Here is a 27,952-nt window from a genome sequence, read left to right on the forward strand (position 1 = left end):
GCTTCAGGATCAGAGGGGGCAGAGCTTGAAGCTGGGGGTGGGGTGGGTCTGACGAGCTGTCCCTGGGACACTGCGACACTGCGGGTCTGAGGTCTGAGACGTTCGCCTCCGGGATGCTCTTGCTGAGCTGGGGGCACGGACCGCAGCCCAGACTCGGGAGAGCTGGCCTTTTTCGGAGCCGGGTCAGCTGTGACACAGGGGAAGCAAACATCCCCTCATCCCTTGGTCCCACTGATGGCTTTCAAGCTGTCGGTCAGGAGCCAGGCACTTCACCCCTCAGAGCCTCAGCTCTCTCCCCCAGCTCTCTTCACCCCTTTCCCCTGAGCATTGCCGTGCAGATTAAATCACCTCATGATCTGCACCAGAAACACGACTTCCTGGAACCGTGTCAGCAGCCTGGGGAATTACCAGAAGCAGAGAACTTTCCCTCTCTTCTCGGCGGGGCAGGAAGTGGAGCTCTTGAGCTCCTGGTTGCAGCAGCTCCTGCTGCGGCTGGAAGGCGACCTGCTGGCCGCTCCTGTGAGAAGCCTGGAGAGAGCTCCTGGCACCAAGGTCTCCCTAAGACAGGGGCAGCAGGGCATTGGGGCCCTTGAGGGCAGGTCACGCCATCCCAAGACATGAAGTGGTGTTTGTAAGACCCACATCACCCATTCTTTAGAGAGACAAGTAATTAGCTCTGAGCTCTTCTAGCAAACCTGCGGAGGCCCTTCCACAATAAGCACACTGAGCTGTCAGTCTGGGCAGCTTCTAGCACGTTCTGGGGCCAGGGAGGTGGAGAGCGGAGGGAAGTGTTCTCTTCATGCGGGAGGGCAGGCCTCTCCACCGGCCCGTCCTTCGCCCAGCACCCCGGCCAGTGTTGGGCGCCCACAGTGCCGACAGGAGTCAGTGCCTGGGTTTCGCACTGTGAGGATGTTTCGGGTTTTTCACTCTGCGGGCCCTTCACGTTCACCTTCGCCTTCCCATTCAGCTCTATCACCTCCCCTCCGTGTACTGATTTGCATCGTCCTCTGATGACCAGGAAAATTCTCATTCATGGGCACCTACTGGGTGTCATGCTTTGGGGACCTTCAAAAGTTGTCTTGTTTAGACTTCGAAAGGGCCTGAGGTGTGGGAAGTGATGTCCCTGTTTCATACGGGTAAATAGGAAGTCAGAGGGGTGGGGTCATTGCTGCGAGGACACACAGTGATTGAGAAGCAGAGCCAGGATGGAGATACACATACGTTCTTCTCTCTACTATCCCACACTCCTCGGTGTCCCCGGGGAGGGGCACTCACCAAGGTGAGGCGGTTCCACCCACTCATATTTTATCAGCTAGTCCAGCTCAACCAGGGACTGCTCCTGGCCCAGGGAGGCCAGCTATCTATCATCTATCTATCTATCTATCTATCTATCTATCTATCTATCTATCTATCTATCATCTATCTATTTTCTATCTATCATCTATCCATCTATCTATCAATCATCTACCTATCATCTGCCTATCTATATCATCTGTCTATCTATCTATCTATCTATCTATCTATCTATCTATCTATCATCTATCTATCTATCTCCTATCTATCGTTTGTCTATCTATCTATCTATCTATCTATCTATCTATCTATCTATCTATCTATCATCTATCTATCTTCTATCTATCATCTATCTATCATCTATTTATCTATCTATCTATCTATCTATCTATCTATCTATCTATCTATCTATCTTTATCTATCTATCTATCTATCTATCTATCTATCTATCTATCATCTATCTATCTTCTATCTATCATCTATCTATCTATCATCTATTTATCTATAATCTATCCATCTATCTATCATCTATCTATCTATCTATCTATCTATCTATCTATCTATCTATCTATCGTTTGTCTATCTATCTATCTATCTATCTATCTATCTATCTATCTATCTATCTATCATCTATCTTCTATCTATCATCTATCTATCATCTATTTATCTATCTATCTATCTATCTATCTATCTATCTATCTATCTATCAATCATCTATCTATCATCTATCTTTATTAAATTTATTGGAGTAACATTGGTTAATAGGATCAGATAAGTTTCAAGTGTAGATTTCTGTGATACAAGATTGTGTGCCCACCACCCATAGTCAAACCATCTTCCCTCACCATATTTTAGGCCCCCAGTTACTCCCACCCCCACTCCTTTCCCTCTGGGAGCCACCATACTGTTATCTGTGTCTATGAGTTTCAGTTTTATATCTCACATATGAGTGAACTCACAGGGTTCTTGGCTTTTTCTGACTTCTTTCGCCTAGCATAATATTCGCAAGTGGCAGTATTTCATCTTTTCCTGTGGCTGAGTAGTATTTCATTGTATGTATGTACCACATCTTCTTCATCCAGTCCTCTATTGTGGACATTTCCAAGTCTTGGCCACCGTGACTAATGCTGCAATGAACAGAGGGGTGCATGTGTCTTTACAAACACATGTTTTCGGGAAGATGCCCAGGAGAGGGATTGCTGGGTCATAGGGTAAGTGTATTCTTCATTTTGAAGAACCTCCAGACTGTTCTCCACGGCGCTGTCCCAGTCGGCACCCCACCAGCAGTGAACGGGGTTCCTCTCTGAGAGATGCTTCTTCAAGGAGAGGTTTCTCCTTCAAGCCACAACCGTATTTACTTGTTTTGGTTGCTGAAGGCTGAGGACCCGATCTGCACTTTCTGACCCGCAGTCATAGCAGGGCCACAGAGCAGATGCGGGGACATGGAGAGGGTGTGGGATAAGGTGGGGGACTTAGTGCCTGATGGCCCGGGGTTCACATCCTGGCTCTCCCTTCTACTAACAGTGTTGACTGGGACAAGTTGCCTAACCTTTGCAAGTCTCGGTTTCCCCCCTATAAAATGGGCCCGCCCTACCTAGAGTTGTTGGGATCCTGGTGTAACATTGAGTGCAGTGCCTGGCCTGAGGGAAGTGCACACTTAGCTGTTGCATTGTTGCTATGGTGATCATTCATTCAACATGCATATTGGTCACACTGCCAAAATAAACATGGTTCCTACGACCATGGACCTCATGCTCAGGAGGGAGAGAGAGATACTAAGCAAACAAACAACTAAGGAGAAAATTTCAGGTGGTAATGAAGCAACTATTCCAGCAGTGTGCTAGTGAATGCTTCATATCCAATTCTCGAGGATATAACAACGAGCCCAGTTTTTAGCATTTGCCCATTTTTGTGGTGTAAATATTCCCACCGTGGCTGATTTCAAGCTACCAAAGTGATATCTACTGGCTCTTAAAATTCCTAAAAATTTAACAATTGGCTCTTGCGAGGCTGAAAGCGCTGGCTCTGGCGCTGGATGTATGTAAATTAATATCCTGGAAAGACCTGAAGATCTGAGAATGAAATGTGCTGGTGGGAGAGTATCCAAGCAGAGAAGGTGGCTGGGCAAAGGCCCGGAGGTAAGAAAGAGCTTGATGTGCTGAGGGAACAGAAGGATGGCTGGTGTCGGCAGGACCCTAACAGGATGGAGTGAGAAGAAGGCAGAGGCTGGGCTGTTGGAAGCCTCACAGACCACGGCACCACATTTCAATTTTATTCTAAGGCCACAGGAAGCCTTTGGAGGGTTGTAAGCTGCAGAGTACCTTAGTCTGATTTGCACTTTTAGAAGATCACTGGGCTCATCTGTAAAAGACCAGCAAGAGGGCAGTTAGAGGGTAGTGATGGTCACTCCAGGGAGAGGCAATGGTGGCTTGGACTACAGGTGCCAGCAGGGGAGGGGACAGAGGTAGCTGGATTCAGGTGGGGCCGTGGGGACGTGACAGATTTTGTCTGCAGGTGTTCCCTGGGTGTTTACCAGGAATACAGTCCGCCTGCAATTTCTGCTCTTCTGTCATGGGAGCAGGAAGGAACCTTAGGGCACACAGTCTGTCTACCTACTTTTTTTCTCCCTACGCGAGGCTATGTTTACCACTTCCTTCTAAATCCAGGAGGCAAGATGAGGAAATATATTTCTCTTGGCTCCACATGCAAAGCAAAAGCAAAATCTCTTCTCAACACTGCCCTTCTTCCTTTGATTTTTGTCACTGATAACAGCGCCCTGTTCTTCCAGTGCGTGGGGGAGAAAGATAAGAGGCTCGGCCCTGGGTTTCCGTCTTTGCCCCAGGGTGCCTCCTGGGTGTGGGTCAGACACCTATGTACATGCCGTGGGCGTTGGCCCAGCAGGTTACAACGAAGGCGGTCCTCTGGCTCTGCTCCACTCCCAGCCTGTGTCGTGGTATAGTTTTTAGAGGGGACGAGAGATGCCATCATTCTAGGCTGGCATCGTCCAATGGAACTTTTCTCGATGATGGAAATGCTCTCTATCTGAGCTGTCCACTACCGTGGTCACCGGCCACGTGTGGCGATGCACCAATTGACATGTGCAAAGGAGATACCAAATTTTCACATTTGTTTAAGCTTTGTACAACGCTAGACCCTGGGTGATTATCCGTTGGACCTTTGCTTTTTGGCAGCTGACTGGAGATCCTGCTGAAATTTTGTAGAACGTTATGGAAGGGCAGGATCTTAGTGAGCGATCACTTGTCATAGTTCCCCTCCATTTGCAGAGAGAGGCACAGAGGATGAAGTGATTTGCCCAGCGTGTCTCAGCTCGGGAGTGGAAGACAGGAACCCAGCTTCATGTTAATTTTCACAAGTTTCCAGAAATGCATTCTTCCTATAACATTGTGAATAAATTTAAATTCTGCTGACCACCTTCTCAGTCTTGGCCTCCTCCTCCATTCTTAGAACTGATCATAGTTTGGTCACTTCGGAGTTCATCCTTCTATATATTTTCCTATTCCATTTACGTGTATATAAATGGGTGAATTGAAAGCACTCAGCATTTTTAAAATAAGTTTTATTACACTATCCATATTTTTCTACAAATTGCTTTTCTCTTTCAACAGTATGTCTTAGACCTTTCTGGATCCGTCCAGAGATTGCTACCTTATATGTATTTTTAATTGCTGCAGTCTTTCATAGCCAGGTTGTGTCATATTGCTCATGAGCCTATTATATGACTAACTAGAAGCCCAATGCACGAACATTCATGCTAAAATGGGCTTTACTTTCCCTGGCTGCCAGCACCTCCTTTCTACTCCGGCCCAGCCCCTTTCCGCTCAGGCCCCAGAGTCGCCTCTTTCTGCTCTGGGAGACGCCTCTTTCCGCTCCGGCCCTGCATTCCCACGCTGCCCAGAGGCCCTGAGAGACCTGGGGTGGGGCAGAACATCTGCATCATTGCCATGACGACGACACAAGCGTCCTGTCCCCGTCACTCAGCGCCTGTATATGCAAATTAACCGCCATATTTGTTGGGTTAATTTGCATACCACTCCTGATTGGCTGGTGGCATAGTGGAGGTACGGTCAATTTACATGTTTGTCTATTATTAGGTAAGATTGTTTATTGCTCCTTATTTTTATAGTAAACATGTTTGTGCATATCTCCTGCATGTACAATATTTCTTCTAGAAATATTGAGGAATGAAATTACTGGGTCATAGGGAATATGTATTTTTAATTTTAGTAGTTGTTACTCTAATACTCGTTAACATGGTTATACCAGTTTATATCCTATCAGCTGCATGACAGCGCCTGTGTCTCCATAGGCTGTAAAACACCTGATATGATCAAATATTTACCTGCAGGCCAACCTAACAGGTGAAAAATGGATCTCATGGTTGTTTAATTTGCATTTTCCTATTTATAAGTCAAATTAAACATCTTTTCTATGCTAATTGCTACTTGTTTTTCTGTGAATTGCCTGTTCAAATCTTTTGCTCATTTTTTCTGTTGGATAGTTTTATTCTTTCAGCAAATATATTCTAGGTTGTAAACCATATGCCCAGCATTATTTTAGATGCTAGAGATTTTGTGGCAAGTTGCAAAAACAGACATTCCCGCCCTCAAAGAGATGGTAGTCTAGGTGTGGGGGAAAGCTCTAAGTGAAAGGAATTGAGGAAATGTATCTTTTGTTAGATGGGACGAAGAGAAGCAGGAGATAAGGAGAGACACTGGGGTGGGACTTGGCGTTAAGTAGGACACCTGGGAATCCTTGACTTGCTCACTTGTAGGCATTCTTTATATAATCTGTGTCCTAGTCCTTTGTCTGTCATATGTTGTACATATTTTCTTCCAGTCTTTCATTTTCTTTTGTCTTAGATGATGGTACTTTTGCCTTGCTCATTCTTTTTATTTCTTTATTACAAAATCAAACTTGTTGGTTGCAATTAGGCATTAAAAGGTGAAAGTTCACTTGTATGCATGCATATAGGCATAGCCAGTGAACACAAGACACTGGAGGGGTGGGGTGAGGGCATGTGCCGGGGGGTAGGGGAGGCCGGGGGAAGGTCAATGGGGATAAAAAGGAGACATATGTACTACTATTTGTAATACTTTAAACAATAAAAAAAGTGAAAGTTCCTTCTTCCCAGACAACCATTGTCAAGAGCGCGGGCGTATCGCCTCTGATTACTTTCTATTCTCACTACCATGCAACACTCCCGCTCCCAGCCCCCGACTGCCACGTAAGCATACTTTTGGCTGTTTCTTAATAAATGTCGTTTATTGACGCAGTCCCCTCTGGCTGGACTCAAGGTCGCTTCCAGGTCTCCATTCCCTGAGACAAGACAGCGATCCTGTGCTCTTTCTCTTGCCCAGGAGTTTCTCGGATCCTTCTGTTTGTTGGACCCCAGCCTCCACACCCTGCGCGTCCCTGGAGCTGCCATAATCTGATTTTGTGTTCTCTCCCCCAGCTCCACGGCTACATGGAAAACAAGCCCCTGGGGCTTCAGATCTTCATTGGGACGGCCGATGAGCGGATCCTTAAACCCCACGCCTTCTACCAGGTGCACCGGATCACGGGAAAAACTGTCACCACCACCAGCTACGAGAAGATCGTCGGCAACACCAAAGTCCTGGAGATCCCGCTGGAGCCAAAAAACAACATGAGGGCGACGTAAGGGCTGGGGCTGAGGGCGGTGGGTCGTCGTGGGAATGAGTGGGGCCCAGTGGCAGGGCTTGGGAGAGGGGACTCCCTGGGGCTGATGGGAGCAGCCGGGGATGGTGGTTCCCAGTCTGTGATGGACCCAGAGCGATTACTGTTTTAAAGTTTCTATTTTAAAAGTCCTTTACCTAGATATTGTTCATGGGTGTTACGCATCTTTCGGGGATGTTGGTTGGGATGAGACTAAATTCATTTACATTAAAAATTTTATTAGACCTAAAGAAAATTATTAAGTAATGATAGGTCAAAACTCACCAAGTGATTTGCATGTGCCTAAAATTTGGGAATCATTGCACCCATGTATTGGAGTTGAAAAAACTTTTTATTGGAAATAAATCTCAAACATACTGGAAAACTTCAAGAAACTAAGAACTCCTCTCCAGTATACTGTTCACTCAGATTTGCCAATTGTTAACCTTTTCCGCATTTGCTTGATCACTCTCCATTTTTTTCCTGAAGTTAGTTGCAGAAATCATGCCTTTTGACTTTTTAAATACGTCCGCGTCCATATCCTAAGAACAAGAATGCATTCTTCCATGGCCACAGCGCATTTATCAAACTCAAGGTGTTAATGCTGACACACCACTGTTGTCTCTTGGATAGTCCAGAAGCAATTTTCGCCAGTTGCGTATCTGAGTTTTTCAGATACTTTTGAGAGTCGAAAAGTTGGCATGAAAAATCTCACTAGAGAAGTCATTTCCCCTGGGGAGCCTCTCTAATTACTTTATAAGTGTTTTACTCCCTTCTCCGTGTAAACCCCTGGCTGAAATATTTATCAGCGCGTTGCCGTTCCTTCCCGTGTCTGGCTGTAGAATTACTTGGCTTACCTGGCGAAGGTGGCTTTGTGGGTGATCTTCCCTGCTCGCTAAGGTGGTTGGCTGTAAACGGGGTTTTCATCCTCCGGCAGCATCGACTGCGCGGGCATCCTGAAGCTGAGAAACGCTGACATTGAGCTGCGCAAAGGCGAGACGGACATCGGCAGGAAGAACACGCGGGTGAGGCTGGTGTTCCGGGTGCACATTCCCGAGGCCAGCGGGAGGATCGTCTCCCTGCAGACGGCGTCGAACCCCATCGAGTGCTGTAAGTTGGGCTCTGGGCCGGGTCGGTTTCTGGAGTCGACTGTATGTGACACCCCCTCTCCCCCCCCCTCCCCCCTGCAAGGCACCCTGGGCCCGGTACCCGGCAAAAATCACAGGACCCCCCAGGATCAAGAGTGGCCCCAGATGACCAGAGGGGCCGGAGCCAGAGCACATTTAAGGGCTTCTCTCTGCTTCTGTTTACTTGGGGAGGGTTTTGCGGCCTCACAGGAAATTAAAAAATAATACGGCTACTGAGTAGCCCACAGCTTTGTTTAGAAGATTGGAGATGTATAAATGTTCTGGTTTTTAAAACGGTGAGATGGAGTTGGAGTGAGTTCACCGTCCATCGTGTCCTCTTCTTCTTTTCCTCTTTTTCTTTCACTAAGAATAACGATGATATGACAGGGCTCTTTTCTGTTGGGCTTGTTGAATCCTCACAGCAATCCTTGGTGATGGCTGGTGTCACATGCACATTTCACAGAAGAGGAGGGAGGGAGATGAGGGGTAGGGTAACACAACCCAAACGTGGCAGGGTGGCGACTGAACGGGAGCTTTGGCACCCAGGAGCCATGCTCCCCCATCACCCTCAGCCCATCCCTGTGTGTTTACTGAGAATCCACTCGACGTCGGTGTGGTGCCGGGGACCTGCAAATGAGCAAGATGTTTTCTCTGTCCTCCACGGGCTGACATTCTGGTGGATGTCAAGGTGCCCGAGCAAAGATGCAGGAGGTTGTCAGGATCCAGTACGCAGCGGCCACGCTCCGCCGTGTGGAAGGGCTCCGGGCAGAACCCTGGCTCGTTGCTACCAGGCTTTGAAAGGCAGCTACGTGGAGCTCACTCTTGGGCACTTTCTGCAAGTTTTGTTGTTGGTTTCGCAATTAGACGGGACAAAGCTTATTGTTTGTTCAGTTTTTGAGAGTTTAGAAATCATTTTTAAAAGCATAAAGAAGAAACAAAGTAACTTTTTTTTTCCAGAAACAAAGGCCATTTATATTATTTTTTTAGCCTCTTCTCAGAATATTTTTTATGTTGTGATAATCATGTTCTGTATTCAATTACATTTCAGGACTTTTTCTTTTTCTTGGGGCATTTTACCATATCGAGGTGTCAAAAAATCGGTTTTCTACAGAAGCCAGGGAAGCGATGGACATGAGTCAAGTGGGTTGGGTGGGCAACAACCGGGAGTGATGGAGACCAGGGACCAGAATGGCGCTTCCCATCTAAATAGACGGTTGTTACTCAACTCCGGCCAGAATGTCCATGTGGGAATGTGACTCGGTGTAGCCACGTTGTCCGACTTTTTAAGATAAACCGAAGTCTCCTGATTTTTAAAGAGCAGCACCAAATTCAAGATACTTTATGGATCAGATAAAACCTGCGCAGGGCTTTGATTAATCATAGGTAGTCTTAACCAGATACTAATGAATAAAGGGCAAGCATGACCATTTTATGCAGAAAGGGCTGAGGAAGACTAGCCCTTAGGAGCAGAAGCCAGCAAGGAGAGAGGCTGGACCCTCTGCGGGAGAGAAGCCAGCCCTTGGTCTTGGTTGGTCTTTGGAAGGAGAGGAAGGAGCCCCCGCCAGCCTCGGGGGGTCAAGATGAGGGACGGGCCGAATATGGCGGTGAGTCTGTGTTCTGATGCTACAGGAGGCCACAAGGGAAGACAAGTGTTGAAAAACATATCTCAGAAACATTGGAATTCCCCTTCTTTACCCAGCAGCCCCAACCCCTGTCCTCTGAGTCTAGTCATGGCGGCTGCCCCACCACAGCCTCGGTTTTGAACATCTGAAGATGTTTTGGGAAGGAAACTGAGGCTCTTCCCTTGTGAGTTGGGGGGTTTTGAGAAGATAAGGACGCCCCTTTCTGGCAAGTGACTCACTGCCCTGGATGGGGCTGTGGTGAGTAGCAAGGTGGGAAGCAGGAGGCCTCAGGAAGGGCCACACACAAGGTCCCTCAAGTCAACGTATCTCCTGTTCATCTGAGACTTTCCCGATCATCACCCAACCACAAGCACCTCCCTCGAGGTCTTCCGGGCATGGTAAAGTTGTTTGCACCTTGAATGCCGGCTGTTTTTCTTTTCTTTTAAGAAAGCATTTGGCTGATTCAACTACCTTGCTTTGAGAGATAAGGAAACAGACTTTCTTGGTAAAGTGATTCACTCATTTTTATTCATAGGGAGCAAATGCAGAGCCTCCAGCTTCCTCGTCTATGAAATACCTTCTTCTTTTGGTTTCTATGACACCACTCTTTCTTGCAATGCCAAATTGAGCTACCAATTGGCCACTGTCCCTCTCACCCAGAATATTTCGCTATTTTTATTTCCTTCTTTGTTCTAAAATCCTAGACCAGTCCCTGGTAGTTTCATAAATATGTATTGACTAATTGACTGACCGTGTGAACCTTCAGGAGATATTCCATAAGTATTTATTGACAATTAGTTCATCACATGTATTGGCACAGTGTGTGTGTGCAAGAACTATTTATTGACTGATTGACTTTGTGTGTAGCCCTTGGGGAGGGTGCGTGGGTAAGGAAAACACTCAGTGGGCTGGGACCTATTTGCGAGGCTAACTTATTTACTTCGGAGGTGCCTTTTATGTAACATCGGAGGGATCAAGGGTAAGTTCTCAGATTCTGGTAGAAAAAAACTTGAACAAACTCCTGGCGGCCACTGCCTGGAAGGTGGACCTATTTGCCAGATGTGCCAAGTCCTTATACTAGTATGCACCTACAGGCCAGCGTGCCAGAGGTCAAGTCTCACCTTTGCACAGACAGGCGCCTCATATGTCTAGTCTTCTGTTTCCACATCCTCCGTGTTGCCAAGGCGATAGTTTTAGTTCCTCCCTTGTTCTCAGAAGAGTATTTTGAACCTGCTCCAGTCTTCTTAGCTCTGGACGCCGCCTTCACCCGTTCCCACTCCAGGCAGATAGCCGTGCCTCCCACGGCTCCAAGACCATGGGAGAGGTCAGAGGGGCACACCCTCACCTTCCCCAGCAACAAGCCTCCCCACAGATCGCAGCTGTGGGCCTGTCCTCCTCCGGTCGCCTTGAGACGGGACACTCCTCCTCGCACGGGGCTCCTCAGTGTCCTCAGCTCCAGCTCCAAGTTCCCTGTGGGGGTTGAGCCCTTGCTTCCCTCTTGCCTGAGTGTGCCAGGGCTGACATAACCAATTGCCACCCCCTGGGAGGCTGACAACAACAAAAATGTATTCTGTCACAGATCTGGAGGCGGGAAGCCCAAGGTCAAGGTGTGGGCAGGGTGGTTCCTCCTGGTGGCTCTGAGGGAGAATTTGCACCAGGCCTCGCTCCCAGCTCCCGGAGGTGGCCGGCAGCCGCCTCACTTGATCACCTCCGTTCACAGGGCCCTCTTCTCAGTGTCCTTTTCTGTCTCTCCCAAGGACACTCGCATTGGATTTAGGGCCCACCTTAATCCTGATGGCTTCATGTCCATCCTCTCCTTATTCACATCTCCAAAGGCCCTCTTCACAGCAGGCCACATCCTGAGGGTCTGGGCGGACGGGCAGTTTTGGTGGGGCCTCTTCACCCACGATACCTCCTCGGCAACATTTCTCGACTTCACTTTCCTCTCTGGTCCGCAGTTCCCCAACCCACTGGCATCCTTCTGTGACGTGCAGGCTTTCAGCGACTCTGTCACCTCCACCCAGAACACTGGCTCTCTAACTTGGAAGCAGCTGGGGAGTTTTGAAAAAAATACACGATGCCCAAACTCTACTGCAGGGCCGCTGAGTCGGTTGGTCTGCACGGAGACTTTCAGAGGGACCCCAGGGATTTTGGGGTGTGGCAAAGTTTAAGACCCACGGACCTTGTTGCCCCTCCCCCGCCTCTCTGCCCCACACCTCCTTCCATCAATTGATTAACTCCTTCTTATCTGAGGTCCCTGGATGGATGGCCCCTTGAGGAGGAAGCTTGCTGCTTGCTCTGGGCTCACAGGGTAGGGCCCAGCAGGTGTTAGCCAGGGCCTGGCACATAGCAGCCGTCTCTAGAATGTTGGTTTAAAAAAAAATAAAAAAATGAAAGCATGAAAACAAGCATCTCCGGGCTGCCCGGCAGGAGAGAAAGGCAGCGATGAGCCGTAACAAAGACGACCATAGTGCAGATCCTTCCGTGAGAACCTCCCCGAGGGTCCTCTGCCAAGGGGTCTCTGTGTTCATCGCATTTCAGAAAACACCCAAAGCGATTTCCCACCAAGCCCTGCCCAGCACGTGAATCCACTCTCCGCATTTTGCAGGAATTGGGGGACAGGCCTGGGGCGTGGACTAGAAAATGGATTTCTCCCTTGGTCTTTTCGAGCTATCCACATAAGTACATTTCGCTGTGGGTTAATTAAGGGACAATAAATTGCACAGGTTGTAAGGCTTCAGTTCAGTGGTTTTAGACAAATGTGTGTCCCTGTGTCAACACCACTCAAAGCAAGACAGAGAGCGTGTCCCCTGCCCTTAAACGTTCCCTGGTACCCGCGGTCATTGCCACCCCCCAGCCCCCGCCCCCCGAGGCCCCCGTGGCTCTGATTCCCATCAGCACAGATCAGCTCTCCCTGTTCTAGAACTTCATATAATGGGATGATGCAGTGTGCGCTTTCTGTGTGCGGCCGTGTGTGCTCAGCCCGACGCCTTTGTGACCGTCGCCGTGACTGCGTGAACAGTGCTGGATTGTGTGAATGTAACAACTGCTTACTTACCGTTGATAGACATTTGGGTTGTTTCTGGGGTTTGAGTACGACCGATAAGGCTGCCGTGAGCAGTCTGGTTCAAGGCCTTTTGCGGACACATGGTTTCATTTCCCCGGGGAAAGTGTATGCTTCGGTTTTTGTATTTTCGCTCTGTGCCAGTGTGTGAGAGTTCCACGTCCTCACCAATATTTGATTTTGATAGTATTTTCAATTGCAGCCGTTCTAGTGAGTGTAAAATGGCATCTCCTTGTGCATAAGGCATAATTTGAATTTCCCTAATGACTAATGATTCTGAGGCCCAATCTGTGCACTTGTTGGCTGCCTATATGTCTTCTTTGGAAAGGTGACTGTCAAGAGCTTTTGCCCATTTTCTGTTTTGTTGGTTTTTTTTTTTTGTTTGTTTTTTCGTATTTTGGATAGAGTCCTTTGTCAGATCTATGTATTATGGACATTTCCCCCAGTCTGTGGCTTGTCTATTACTTTTCTTAATTGTGTCTCATTAGGAGCTTCAATATTTTATTTTGATGGAGTCTGATATGCCATTTTCTTTTCTTTTGGGTTTAGTGCTTTTTGTGTACCCCCAGGAAATCTCTGCCTCTCCAAAGGTAGCAAAGGTATTCTCTGTTTTCTTCTAGAAGCTTTTTGATTCTGGCATTTAGGTTTAGGGGTATGATTTGACTCAGATAAATTTTTGCAGATGGTGTGAGGTAGGGGCGAGGTCCATTGTTTAGGGTGGTGGTTGGTAGTGTGAGCCTGGGTTCAAATCCTGCCTCTGCCACTTACTGGCTGTTTAGTCCTGGGGAAGTTGCTGAACACTCTGGGCCTCAGTTTCCTCGTCTATAAAATGGGAATAGTAAAAGTACCTATGTCATCCCAACAGAATAACCTCACCTCTCTTGTGGCGTGTCTCAGACTTTCCTGCTTGCAGCCCTCCCGTAGCTTTGCAAAGCAGACTTGACACATCTCTGGCTGCCCCTTTGTCACCGTTGAGAGCCCAGGGCAGGCAGCAGGAGGCAGGTGTGGGAGTTTAACAAACGCTGATTGTTTCGATTGTTTCAGGTAAGCTGGCAGCTCGCAGCACGCCCTGCTGCTAAGAAGGAATCCAGATGGTTATCTGGCCTGTGCAGTGGGTCGGCTGCAGGCGATTGCAGGGGAGTTGGGTTTGGGGCCAGGAGCCCAGGACTGGGGTGGCTTTTCTGCCGATTGGTGTGGTTACCTGGCCATATGGTTATGGCCCTTTCCTGCGCTAGCTGTGCGGGGGCAGGGAGGGCAGAACCACCCTTTATGGAAGAGCTTGGGTGGGCCTTGCTGTTTCATGTTAACGTGTTTCATCCTCACCATAGTCTCAGGAGACTCACATGTTCATTCAGAAATACGAATTGGGCACCGACTTGTGCCGGTGCGTGTTTAGGGTACAAAATGCTGCCTTCTTGGAGCTCACATTCCAGCAGGTGGAGCTTCAGAAGGGTTCCAGGGGTCGGCAAACTGAGGCTCGCGAGCCACATGCGGCTCTTAGGCCCCTTGAGTTTTTAGCAAAGGCCAGCTTAGGAGGACCCTAATTAAGTTAATAACAATGTACCTACCTATATAGTTTAAGTTTAAAAAATTGGGCTCCCAAAAGAAATTTCAGTCGTTGTCCTGTTGATATTTGGCTCTGCTGACTAATGAGTTTGCCGACCACTGGGTTAGGCAATTTGCTACCGTCACTCACCTGGCCAAGGACGGGGCAGAGAGCTCCAGGTCTCTGTTCAGACGCCTGGGTTCCCAGTCAGGTGGGGGTGTGTGGGGCCCTCAGGAAGGGCTGTTATGTGGAGATTGGTGGGCTGTTCTGAAGGGACCACCTATTAGCACGTTGGAACGGGATAGTGATTCTCTGATCAGGAGAGAGAAGCAAGAGCTTCTGCTCAGGACCTGTGCTGTGTGGATCGGAGGAGATGGCCAGCCAGGCTAGCCAGAGGTGTTACTGCTCCACTTTCCTCCCTCCCTCCCTCCCTCCCTCCCTCCCTCCCTCCCTTCCTTCCTTCCTTCCTTCCTTTATTTCAGAGAGTGGGAGAGAGAGGGAAAGACAGAGAGAAGCATCAATGTGAGAGAAACACATCGATTGGTTGCCTCCTGCATAAGCCCGGACCAAGGCCTGGGCTGGGGAGGAGCCTGCAACCAAGGTGTGTGCCCTTGACTGGAATCGAACCTGGGACCCTTTGGTCCGCAGGCCGATGCTCTATCCACTGAGCCAAACCAGCTAGGGCTTACTGCTCCACTTTCCATGAGGAAGCTGAGGTCTCACACAGTCCAGAGCTATCAGGTGGTCTCGTGCACTGTGCACCCCATTTACGCACCCCGCACCCCACTCCCATGATTCACCCTCACAGAGGGAAACCCTGCACTCAGCGAGAATTGGTTTCCTCTGTCCCAACCTCCCACTTACAGGGAAGACCCAGGAATGGCCAGGGCGGGGGCCTCAAGGCCTCGGGGGCTGGTCTGCTGGCCCTGCTCACGGCCCCTCCCAGGCGAGGCCTGAGTCAGCACCGTATCCTGGGCCAGGCCAGGCTCAGCAGGGCCAGGCTCACAGCCAAGGACAGGGGCCTGATGAGGAGACAAGACAGGTTTACAGCAGCTGAGCGCCTTGGCCAGGCGTGGTGAGTGCTGAGCCAGCGGGAGACGGCGGAGGACCCTTCTCGCCTGGCTGGGCCGGCCGGCCACTTTCCCACTGTGTCCTTGTCCATTTTACTAAAAAGGGGCCCCTTGAGGTGGTGGAATCCCACCGTCTGGGTCCAGATCCCGCCTGTTGGCCTGACGTGGCTGTGAGGTCTCAGACATATCCCTTTTCCTCTGGGAAACTCAGCTCCGAAATGGGAATAATCCGTGCTTTGTGACCTTCTGAAGTCTAGCAATAAAAATAAACATAACAGTCACTGAGCCCTGACAAGGTGCCACATGCTTCCTATGCGTTAGCTCATTTAATCTGCAAACGGCCCTCTGAGGTGGGACCATGACTTTTCCCATTTTATAGATGGAAAAAAAACAACAAAAAAAACAGGCACAGATTAAGTGACTTGCCCAAGGTCCCAAAGCTAGGATGTCATCGAGCTGGGCTTTGAACTTGGCCAGTTACACGGCAGCATCCATGCCTTTACCCACCCCCCTAAGTTGCCCACCCCTCCCCCGTGCGTGTTTTATAACATAACCAACAGCATATATGTGAGGTGCCTGGGCGCTGAGGCCTGTCGACGGCGGCTGTCATTATTTGCCGTTATTCGCAGAACCCACCCACTCTGCATGGACGAGTTTTCCCGACCAGCCTCTCCCGTCTCTCCTGAGGTCCTTGTGTAGATTGTAATTCTTGGCCGCGCACCCCTGTGACTGAGCGGACTGCAGACAGTCAGGCAGCGACGTCCCCGTTCCAGGCCACCCCGGCCAGCTCGGAGGACCCCGCGCTGTGTCACTCTCCCTCGGGGAGCCTGGCCGCTGCGGCTCTGCTCCCCGTCAGCCACCGTTGCCAGTGAAAGTAAACACCCAAACTGGTTAAACCAACAGCGCCCTGTTGATTCAGAGCTCATAAAACACAGGAACCCCAGGCCGCTTTATGACGTGCCAGAATCCGGGGGCAGGAGGGAAGCCTGGGGAAGTCTCCTGGCGAGGGCCACCTCCAAGCTCCAGCTGCCACGGGTGAGCCCGGGCCCGCAGGACGCCTTGACAGGGCGGCCCCTGATTGGGTGGGAACGTGGCAGGGGGTGTGGGCTGGATGGACTGGAATCTGACGGTTGAAGAGCCGAGCCGCGTGGGTGTCGGTGGGGGCTGCTGGGGGTGGCAGCGCAGGCCCGGGAGGCCCAGTGGCTTCCTGAGAGCCCTCCCACAGGCCCTGGATGGTGTCACCCCAATTAGCAGCCATAGGTGTTAGAGGTTGCATCAGAGAGAGAGAGGGAAGTGGACCCCGGGAGGGTAATTTTGGTTGCTGTTTGCTGCTGCTCGGTTCCTCTTTCGGAGGCTAATTGGGTTCGTTTGCTCTGCCTCTGGGCTCTCTCAGGATGCCAGGCCTCCCCTGGAGGAGGTCCCCTTGTCCTCAGGTGGCCTTTTAAGTGAGGAACTTGGCTCTCAAGCAAATGTGGGTAACAAGTCACCTGGAAAGATTGTTAAAATGCAAATGCAAATGTCCAGCCTCGTCTAGGAGATGCGAGAGCCGTGGGTCAGGGAGTGGCCCGCTGTCCGCGTGTTCATTAAGCGCCTCCCCAGCCAGGCGATTCTGCTGCCGGTGGCCTGGGAACCTCACTTTGAGAAATGCTAACAATCGGGGCCAAGAAACCGGGTTATGGTTTGGGATCCACCAAGACCAACGGTAACGACCGCAGTCATATGCGTGAACGTGTGGATGTGGTCAGCACCTGTTTGGTGAAATACACAGCATGAGACAACAACACCTAGCCACATAGAAACTGCCCAAGAAACCATGGCGTTTGGTCTGGTTGAACTTGTTGGCCCATAGTTAATGAACAAAACACACTTTTTGTGACGTCTCCCTTTTAATTCTGACCACAACCTGGGTCTGTTAACCCTCCCCTTTTTCAGATGGGAACACTGAGGGTGAGAGTTGGGAAGGACCCATCCAAGGATCACATCGTGGGGGATTGGAGGGGGACTGAGATGTGTCCAACACAACAGCCTCCGCCCTGGTGGGAGCTGCCCCTCGATGAGGCGAGTTCTGAGCATTTTTCTGTCTGTGAAATGGTACTAATCGCGGTTCCTTGGTTAAAGGTTTAAAAAGATCCCAAGTGGGCAAACGTTTTGAAAATGAGCAAGAAAGAGGCATTTTGAGAGTTAATGAGAGTAAAGACTGATTTCTTGAGTGGTAACTGTGTTTTTGGTCTTACATTACCTATGTGTATTTTTAATTGTAGTAAAACACACATAACACAAAATTTACCATTTTAACCATTTTAAAACGGGAGTTCAGTGGCATTGAAGTACATTCACAGTATTGCACAGCTGCCACCATGATCTGGTTCCACAACTTTTTTGCGACCCCAAAAAGAAACCCCATACCCATTAGCAGACACTCCCCAGCCCCGGCACCCACCAGTCTGCTTTCTGTCCCTATGGATTTGCCTCTTCGGAGCATTTCATATAAATGGGATCATATAGTATGTGTCCTTTTGTGTCTGGCTCCTGCAATTCAGCATAATGTTTTCAAGGTTCATCCATGCTGCAGCCTGTATCAGTACTTCATTCCTTTTTATGGCTGAGTAATATTTGTGTACAATAGACCACATTTTGTTTATCCATTCATCCATTGATGGATGTTTGGGTTATTGGTATTAAATATTTTACCAATTACATACTAATCACGTCCACATGTTTATACTGCTTGTAGCAGGACCCAAGAGGACTGGCACTGGAAGGATTTTATTTATCATTATCATTTTCTCTATGATATCTTTATTTATTTTTAATATATTTTTATTGATTTCAGAGAGGAAGGGAGAGGGAGAGAGAGATGGAAACATCAATGACGAGAGAGAATCATTGATTGGCTGCCTCCTGCATGTGCCCCCCCTGGGGATCGAGCCCGCAACCTGGTCATGTACCCTAACCAGGAATCGAACCGTGACCTTCTGGTTCACAGGTGGACACTCAACCACTGAGCCACACCAGTTGGGCTATGATATCTTTATTTTATCCTCATTCTCAAAAATATATTGTCTGGGTCCACAATGGATATTTCCTCTAAGTACATTGAAAATACTATGCCTTCCAGTATTATAATGTTTTCTTTTTTATTATAGTTGTCATACAATATTATATTAGTTTCAGGTACAATTTGATTCAACCTTTATATTCCTTACAATGTGATCACAATAAATCTAGTAACATCTGTCACCATGCAAAGTTGTTATAGTAATACTAGTGGCCCAGTGCACGAAATTCGTGCACTCAGACGGGGGGGGGGGGGGAGGGTCTCCCAGCCTGGCCTGTGCCCTGTCACAGTGCGGGAGCCCTGTGAACCATTGCCCCAAAGAGGTAGGCCTCCGCAAGCCTCATGTCCCTGGGCCTGGCGCTGCAAGCCTCACGTCCCCAGGGCTGGCGCCGCGAGCCTCACGTCCCCGGGGCCGACACCAGGGGCGGGGACGTGAGCCTCACGCAAGTCCCCGATGCTGCAAGTCCCCACCCATCCACTTCTGCTGTGCACGCAGCCTCCTGCTGATCGGTTGTTACGAGTGAGGGCGTCACGACCATTTGCATATTAGCTCTTTATTATATAGATTGCCTGTTTTCTCTGTGCAGTACATTACATCCTGTGACTGTGTCTTCCCCCTGTGACTTTATTTTATAACTGGATGTTTGAACCTCTTATTCCCCTTCACTTTTATCCCTTGTCCCCACCCCCCTTCACCTCCCCTCTGGCAGCCTGTTAGGATTTCACAGAGGAGGCGTCCGTGACTAAGAGGTGAAGGGACTGGCCCAGGGTCACAGGGCAGCGAGTTGGCAGAGGCAGGACTGGAAACCATGCCTTTCGGACCCCAGACTCAAGCAGCAGTAACCAGGAATTCTCCCGTGGCTGCTGGGGCCCTGCATTATCCTGCGGGGACGGCGACTCAGGTCAAACCTGGGGCCCACAGGAACATCAAGGATTGTTTTTTAAAAAATTATGCTGGGGTCCTCCCCTCAGACCCTTGACGTCAGAATCTCTAGAACAACGGTTTTTAACCAGGGACGATTTTGGCTGCCTTCTCCCCAGGGACAGCCAGCCCTGCTCAGAGGCCATTTCGGCTGTCCACAGGAAGGGGTGCTGCTGGCACCTAGTGGGTGGAGGCCAGGGATGCTGCTCAACAGCCTACGATGCACAGGTGGGCCCCCACCCGCAGCATGATCCAGCCAATGTCCGTGCCCAGGCTGAGAACCGGCTCTAGAATCGGGCCCGGGCGTGTCGGCATTGTTAAAGCTCCCCAGCTGGCCCTAAGGTGCAGCAGAGCCGAGCGGGGCTTCTCGAACTCGATGGAACCCGAGCACCATCTGGGTGCCTGGTTAAGCTGCAGATTTGGGTTTAATAGGCCCGAGGTGGGGTCCGAGGTTCAGCATTTCTAACAGGCACCCTGGGGTGCTGGCACTCCCGGCCGCACTTGGAGTGGCTAGCCTGCAGTACCGGTAAAAGCTACCTTTTCCTGAAAAAAGGTAGTTGTCCTTCAGGTAAGGAGAAGGGATGGGAAGGGCAAATTTGGCAAAGAGAGAATCAGTTGGTTGCTTGAAACCGAGACTTTGAGGGGAGCAGCGGCGAGGTTGCTTTAGGAAACAGACTCGTCGCGTTCACAACGATGCACTGTGATTCACAGAGCAGCTGGCCGGCCAGCCTCCCGCCCCGCTCAGACCTCATGGTCACGGCCAGTCCCCGGCCTGGCTGGCTGAGAGCCCCTGGCCAGCTTGTCCAGTAGCAATGACTCAGGCTTTCCACCTGCAAAACGGGGCAGATGGCTCTTACCACCTCCCCACCCATCCCTGGGGCCACAGCTCCCAGCCGCGCCCCCCACCCCAGACTCATCAAAGGCAGAACTTAAAAGCTGGGACCATTTTTCCAGGCGATGTGGCTGCTGGTTTTTTCACTGCTAATAAACCTCCATTTGTAGCCGCTCAATTAGGAAGTCATACAAAACGCGTATATTGAAAGAAGGGATTAATAACCCAGCCCATGTGGGAGACATTAGCTTCTGTGCACAGGCCTTTTGGATATACTAGTTTACTCCGAACTGGCAGCCCCTGGAGCAGTGCTGGCCGGCCGGTTCCTGGGAGCAGAGAGCCTGGGCCGAGTGTGATGGAGAGACCGTCAGGGGATCACTGTGAGCCGTCGGGTTGCACTTTGAAAGAGAAGTGTCTGGGAGCATCTGTCTGGTCCACAACAGATTTCTTAAATGTTGCCAAGTGCGTGGTTGCTCCCGAAGGAGCCGGTTCCAGGGTAGCTCTGGGCAGAGGGAGGGGATGCTCACCACCTGGAGGCTCAGGCCGGCCAGGAGGGGAGGGTTCGGTTTGGGCCTCGGGCCTCACACGGCTGCTGCCCCGGCTCCCGGATGGGGAGGTCCATGGGCCCCTGGCACGGAAAGGACTGGCCCTCCGCCCAGTTCTCGGGCTCCGGGAGGAAGGCCAGGAGCTCAGGCTGACTCACTGAGGGGAGGACCGGCCTCTTCGACCCACGCTGCCAAGGCGAGGCCTGAGCAGACGGCCCCTGGTGCTGCTGGGACCCGGTTCTCATCCGCCCTGGGAAGGGGTTTGGGGAGGGTCTTCATCTTCCCTGCAGCAGAGGCAGAGCCTGGCGGGCGTGGCCAAGGGAGGGGCCAGCGCTGGGCACGGCAGCTCTGGGGGTTCCCACTGAGCTTTGCCACAGAGCCTTGGCCACGTGGTGACCTGACTTCTCTTAGCTTCAATTTTCTCCCCAGTCAAGTGCACATGATTTTAATACTTCCTTCCTCAGAAGGTTGCTGTGAGCATTCAAGTATATCATTGCAGTAAAGCACTCAGCGCAGGCCTGCCCATTCTTCCTTCTTTTCGTTATTGTCGGTACACATGAAAACTTAGATACGGAGAGAGGTAGAGATATGTGTGCCACGATGTATTGAGATATATCCATATTTATTCCTATTCATCTGTCCGCCTGTCCATCTGTCCTTCCATCCAGCCAGCCATCCACCCGTCTACCGGTCCCTCCCTCTCCCCCTCCCAAGCACCTCCTACTAAGTCCTAGCACTGTCCCAGCCTTGGCTTACATCGTACACAAAGGCTTACAGTCTAGTGGGGACAGAGAAAGGCCTGAACCAATAAAGCCACAAGTAGTGTATCTGTAAGTGGAAAGTTCTTTGGAGAAAAACAAAGCAGGGTAAAAGCAGGACAAAGGCAAGAGAGGGAGAGACAGAGTTGGACAGGGGACCCGCTATGACTTCGAGGGAGGAGGCCTTGCCGAGGTGGTGACATCTGAATGGAAACCTGCAGGAAGTGAGGAGGGAGCCCTGCAGGTCATCAGAGCAGAACCTGCCAGAGAGAGAGGCACTCGAAAGTGCAAACGCTCCAAGACAGGAGTGCGCCGAGTACGTCTGAGAGACAGAACGTTCCAGAAGTAAGGCTGGGGCAGCATGAGCAAGGGGGAGTCAGTTGTAGGGAGTGAGGTCAGGGAGATGGAGGGGCAGATCAGGGATGCCTTTCAGACGATGTCTGGAATTGCTAATGAATTTCACAGCAAGTATCTAAACCCTCAGGAACCGGGTCCTAACGTGTCGCATGTGTGCGCTGAAGGTGTGGGCTGACGTCAAGTGTAGAAGGAGAAAGTACATTCTAGCAAAGGAAGTCTCCTGGGACAGTTGGTTTGCCCATCCTATATAATCCTATATAATGAAGAGCTAACATGCTAATTAGACCGAACAGCAGAACGACCTTCCGGATGAAGCCGGGGCTGCGAGGGCCGGCTGAGGCAGCTGGGGCTGCAAGGGTGCATGAATTTCGTGCGTCGGGCCTCTAGTCCTTTGATAAAAATACAGTAACCACATTCTCATTTGCCTTTCCCGTCCCTTGATTCAGGAAAACAAAATGTGTTGTTAGGAGAAAATTCATCCAAATGACTTGGACACGTTTGCGAGAACATGACATTTGCAGTCAGGTTTACAGGGGTGATGATGGCTCCACATTTAGACATGACGACAGGTGAAAAGGTGGGCAGAGCGTGTCCCAGCTCATCGCCGTGAAATCAGAAAGCCTTGCTCGAATGTCCTCACAGTGACTTCTTGTCTTCTGTCCGCAGCCCAGCGCTCCGCCCACGAGCTGCCCATGGTGGAGAGACAAGACATCGACAGCTGCCTGGTGTACGGGGGCCAGCAGATGATTCTCACGGGCCAGAACTTCACGGCCGAGTCCAAGGTCGTGTTCACGGAGAAGACCACAGGTAGGGCCCTTTCAGCCCGTGCGTGTCGACACCCCTGGCCACGCGGAAGCCACCGCCTTTCGGTTCCAAGCAGCATTGACTTGGTGTGGATATCATTCTGCCCCTTTTCCTCTCCGTGATGTTTCCCATGTCTCTAGTGACTTCGATGTTGACACAGTTCAGCATTGTGTGAATGTGCCATAATGGGTTTTAGCTGATCCTGGGTTGTTTCATTAAATGAGAAGGTTGTCCTCTGCCAATCCCAGCGCTTTAAAAAAAAATTTTTTTTTTTTTTCACATAGAAAGATATACTTTTTCAACTTCTTACTATTATCAAGAAGGGAGGCCAGACAGCATGGTGATTCGTGTGCCTGTTCTGGGCCTGGGTATCCTCGGTTCACATCTGGCTCTGCTACTTGCTTGCTGTGTGATCTTAGGCACATTACCTAACCTCTCTGTGCCTCCATTTCCTTATGTATGAAATGATAATAACAGAGGGTTGTCACAGGGTTAAATGAGTTACTACACGTCGAGTAATTATAACAGCACCAGGTATATCGTAAGCCGATAAACATTGGCTACTTATGTTTAATTATAAATCGTGTTGCAATTAATCCCCTTATACTTTCAAGATTAATTAGTCTTTTTGACACAAATCTCCATGTGCATCTTGTTTATTTATGGTGTATTCCTAGCAGTGGAATTCTGGAGAGTCATTTTGAGGATTTTAAATGCAGATTGCTAAGTTACCTTCCAGAAATGTACAAATTGAAACTTCCACCATTACCACATCAGAACTGGTTTCCCCCTTCCCAGAAGTGCCATTTAAGAAAATTAAAACAATGCACTGAATTGGTACTTCTTTTTATTTTGCATTCCTTCGCTCTGAGAAGTTGAATGTTTCTGTTTATTGGCCGTGCTGTAGTCTTCCTTGCATACATGGTCTGGTAATGTGTTTTGCCCATGAGGGTGAGGCAAAGAGAAAATGATCGGAAGCAGGAAAAGTATCAGGTTATGCAGTTATTGGGTAGTTGTGGATGATAGATAGACCTAGTTCTCTTCTTCAAATGGACATGATTTCCGTCGGTTAATTCAAAGGGGTGTTGATGCTTGTTTCTTGGCTTATTGCCTTTCGGATGATGCAGAGAATACAGCAGGCAGGTTGTTCAGTTGTGGGCGTGGGCACTGCCCAGGGCACCTCCTCTGGGGGCTGCCCTTCAACCTGGATGCATCATGGATCTGTGTGTATCATGAAGACACCTGCTGACAGGAGAAAGCAGAGTGTCGAGGGGAGGCGAGCTTCTTCCCTCTTCACACAAAGCTTCCTCTTGGGATGGGCCTTGAGGTTGGGTGGGTTTGGGAGTGGATTAGAAGGCACGTGGTGGGTCAGTGGTGGGGTAGTGAGGGGTTAGGCATGCAGGCATTGAAATGGATGCATTGCTTTCTATTATATGTTTGTTCACACTGTACGTATTCCCCTTTTATCGGGCATTAGGCTGCTTCCAACTCTGCGCTCTTATAGGTAGCTCGGTGATAAGCATCTCCTCCATTCGTTTTGTCAGTTAGATAGGAACTCGCTCTTTAGCCAGTCTGCTGGTGTTCAAAACCCAGCCCCACTATTTTCTAGCTGTGTGACCTTGGGCAAGTTAGGTATCCTCTCTGGGCAACAGTTTCCTCCTCTGTACAATGAGGAGGATGACAGTCCTACCTCATCGGGTGGTCTAGAGATTAGGAGTTCATCATGTTTGTGCTTATAAAATGCTTGGTAGGTAGAAAGTGCGTGGTACGTTAGCTGACGCTATTTGTCTTGCTTCTCTCCTATACGTGGGACAGTGGGTTCAAGAGGGCGTGCACTTTTTAAAGTGTCCTGGGGGAGGCTTGCTTTTCAGGTGGTGGGAAAATGTAAAGCGTTTTCTGTAGCAAGAATTTGTAAGGCTCTGGTGAGTCAGAGGGCAGGCCAATTTGCCGAAGTAGAGGCCGTTTAACACGGGGAACTGCTTTGATCAGCAGGCAGAGGCCAGAACGCAGAGGTCTTCCAGCGCCAGGTACAGGCATAAGCTTGCTCTGGTCTGCACCTGGGTAAGGTAATAGGGAGTCATGCTGGGTTCTTGAGCAGGAGAGGCTATGAGATTAGCCTCTTCGGGTTTGATGCACCTCCTGTAACAGGCGCCATCCTGCTGGCCTTCTGCTGACTTTTCACAAGAAGTGCATGGCTTCAAAATGCCTTATGAGTGGAGGGAAAATGCTAATAATATGCAGATGTCTTGTTATCAGTGTGCAGGTTGGCAGTTCCTGTGGGGGGTCCAGGGGAACCAGGTAGGGATGACTCGGATGCCAGGTCCTGCGAGTTCACCGCGGAGTTAGGGGCCAGCCAGCTTTCAGTTGTCCGGGAGCTCATGTTCTTGTGCAGCTACTCAAGGGGACCGATAGTGTTTGATGAGTGAGTGAGTGAGTGAGTGAATGAATGGAATTTGCTCTCTAGCTTTCCTTCTCTTGGCCTTGGAGGGAATCTCACAGTTTACCTCCTAAAGGGAGGAAAACTCAGAGCCCGCTGCATGTTATGAGAAGAGTAATAGTAACAGCTCCCTGTGATTGAGCCCGTCTGAGGGCGGGCCTTCGCCTGCCACTCTCCCCATGCTGTCCTCTCTAACCCAGCACCTGTGGGAGGCAGACGGCAGAGAAGTCAGGGGGCTCACCTGAGATCATACCCAACATTGTCCAGTTTTTCTACCTTCCTGGGCCTCAGTTTCTTTCTCTGTAAAATGGGGTAGTAACAGTCCCTTCCTCCTAGAGTTAATTGCAGAAATGAACAGCGTGTGCTCAGTGCATAGGGAGTGCTCATTGGATGTCTGCTATTATATTATGGTCTGTCCGGTGTTATCATAGCTCAGTCCATACACAGGGCTTATTCGACACACACTGCCCTCGGCGTTGGCCTTGGCTGGGCAGCTGTGGGGGGCTGCATGCTGTGGGGGTTACAGGCACAGACTCTGAGGTCAGACGGCCTGATTTTAGTAGCTTTGGCATCCCGGGTAAGTCACTTCACCTCTCTGAGCCAGTATTTCCTCTTTTGTAAAATAGAGATGATTTACTTCTCTTGAGAGATGAGGGGATTAAATGAGATCATAGAGCTTGGCACATTGTAGCTGCTCATTAAATGTTAGCTTCTATTATTATCATTATATTTAGTTGCTGGAAGGACAGAAGGTAAGATTTTAGCTCATGGAACTGAGAGACATTGAAAAACCATAGTAAGTAATAATAAACTATGTGCCAGGCCTTGTCCTAAGCATTTTATATATATATATTAACCAATCTGATTCCTCATGACAGTCCTACAAGGTAGCCACTGCTCTCCCAATTTTACTAATGAGAAGCTGAGCACAGAGAGGTTAAGTAACTTAGTGAAGATCACACAGCTGGCGAATGGCAGTGTTGGGTTTGACCCTAGCCAGCCTGGCTCCAGAGTCTGTACCCTTAACTGTTAGCTGTTCTGCTCTGAAAAAGCTTAGACCCAGGTCAATTTGGCTGAAGACCTTGTAGCTGCTCTGAGCTGCTGACTTGGGCCATTTTGTGGTGAAATCAAGCACTGACTTCTGCAGTGGGTCTCTGGGGTCGAGAGGATGCAGTCCGAACCCTTTCATGAAAGTCTAACTAAAGAATCCTGGGTGAATGTGGTTCCTGGATTGATGCCAGCAGACCCCGGGCGTGTCTGAGACACCCCCTCCGCTCCTCCTCCCAGGAGCGGTGGGCTGCCCCGGTGGCATGTCTGGCTCCGGGTGGCTGTGACAGACAGGGGGCTTGCCTTGTGTTTGCAGGGGCCTGGTTCTGCTCTTTTGACCCCAAGAACTCGCCTCCCAGCCCAGGGCTGCTTTCTGCAGGGGGAATCCCTGTTGCTCAACTTCTTTTTCCAAAACGCATCCCTGTTCCCATCTCCATGGACAGCTTGGCCGGCGAAGGCGCTGCGGGGCGGGGCGGGGTGGAGTGGAACAGCTGAAGTTTTCCAAGGAAGGGGAACCCCAGCTGGTTCTCACATTAAGGAAAGGTGACAGCCTCCTGGGCTAATCTTAGCCCCCACGCTGGGTCACCCGCACCACCGGCTCCAGGCTTCTTTTTATAGCCGTGGGCTGAAATGGAATTGGTGGTTTCCACGCCAGCACGATGACAAATTGGCGAGCGGTGGGAAGACGGAGGAGAGGGGCAGCGTGGCGTTCCTTAAGTTAGAAGAGCGTGGTGTTTTGGAAAGAGGCCTCACCGGCTTCGTTCTGTCCCCAAACAGCCCATGCTCCTTCCTGTCTCAGAACCTTAGCTTTCGCGCGCTCTTCTTAGAATGTCCTGCCATCATTTCTTTATGAAGCTCGCCCTCCTCTTCCTTCAAGCCCCGCCCCTCCTTGCCCATCTGCTCTGAAGCCAGTCACCCTCCCCTGCCCCCTGTCAGCTCCTGTCCCATTGTCCTGCTCCGTTTTTCTCGGGGGCAGTTAGCACTACTGAAATGATCTTGTCTGTTCGTTCACTCCTGTGTTATCTGGTCTCCCTCGCTAGACTCTTAGTTCCTTGTGGGCAGGGACTTGGTGTTTGCTACTGTGTCTGCAGCATCTAGAATAATCCCTGGCACACAGTAGGTGCTCACACATACTGCTGAATGAATGTGTCATCTCTTTGCACTGTCACAGCAGCCCTGAGAGGTGGGCGGCATTATCCCCATTTTACAGATGAGGTAACTGAGGCTCGTAGAGGTCAAGTCACGGGCCCCAGCTCAGCCCACAGCTGGAGACAGAGCTGGAATCCCAAGCAACATTTACCACCAATCCCCTGAGCAATCTCTAATCACGTCCAAGAGGACCAGAGAAAGCAGACAGAACCACCAGGTTATTCCCTGTTTACCATTCTCACCGCTGGCTGAAAAGCCTTCCTATATTCTCCCAAATTTAAAAAATGTGTAACCTTTCGGGCGAAGTTCACGCCAGGAGTCCAGGCTGTTCCTGACTTCAGCAGGTCACCCTGGCCCCCGGCCACCCAGGCCCCAGGCGGAGTCGGGGGTCCCAGCAAAACATTGCAAAACAGGAAAAAATCTAAGGACACAAAAATAAAAGTGATGTGGCAGCGGAAACGGGGTTGCCATGGCTTTGGGTGACTCCCCGCGCCTGGGTGGGATCCAATGTTTTGGAAGCTTCCTCCACATGACACAGAGTTTTGGAATTTTTCAGCTGGTAAATCTTTCTTAATTCGGGCCCCCTGCCCCCGCCAAGTAGCTCCCTGGCTCTCTCTCCTGCGGGGG

At 50.1% G+C, this 27,952-nt stretch overlaps 1 protein-coding gene across 1 annotated transcript in view; it reads left to right on the top strand.

The window, feature by feature from the left end:
• NFATC2 (nuclear factor of activated T cells 2) overlaps positions 1 to 27,952 on the top strand; it is a 136,274-nt gene that overhangs the window by 59,326 nt on the left and 48,996 nt on the right. The window contains exons 4-6 of the mRNA XM_054724303.1: positions 6,767 to 6,969; positions 7,925 to 8,097; positions 22,555 to 22,695. Coding sequence (XP_054580278.1) covers positions 6,767 to 6,969; positions 7,925 to 8,097; positions 22,555 to 22,695 — 517 coding nt within the window. The remainder of the gene's footprint in view (positions 1 to 6,766; positions 6,970 to 7,924; positions 8,098 to 22,554; positions 22,696 to 27,952) is intronic.

The sequence above is a fragment of the Eptesicus fuscus genome, chromosome 12 (genome assembly GCF_027574615.1).
Source record: "Eptesicus fuscus isolate TK198812 chromosome 12, DD_ASM_mEF_20220401, whole genome shotgun sequence".
In the NCBI taxonomy this organism is placed as follows: domain Eukaryota; kingdom Metazoa; phylum Chordata; class Mammalia; order Chiroptera; family Vespertilionidae; genus Eptesicus; species Eptesicus fuscus.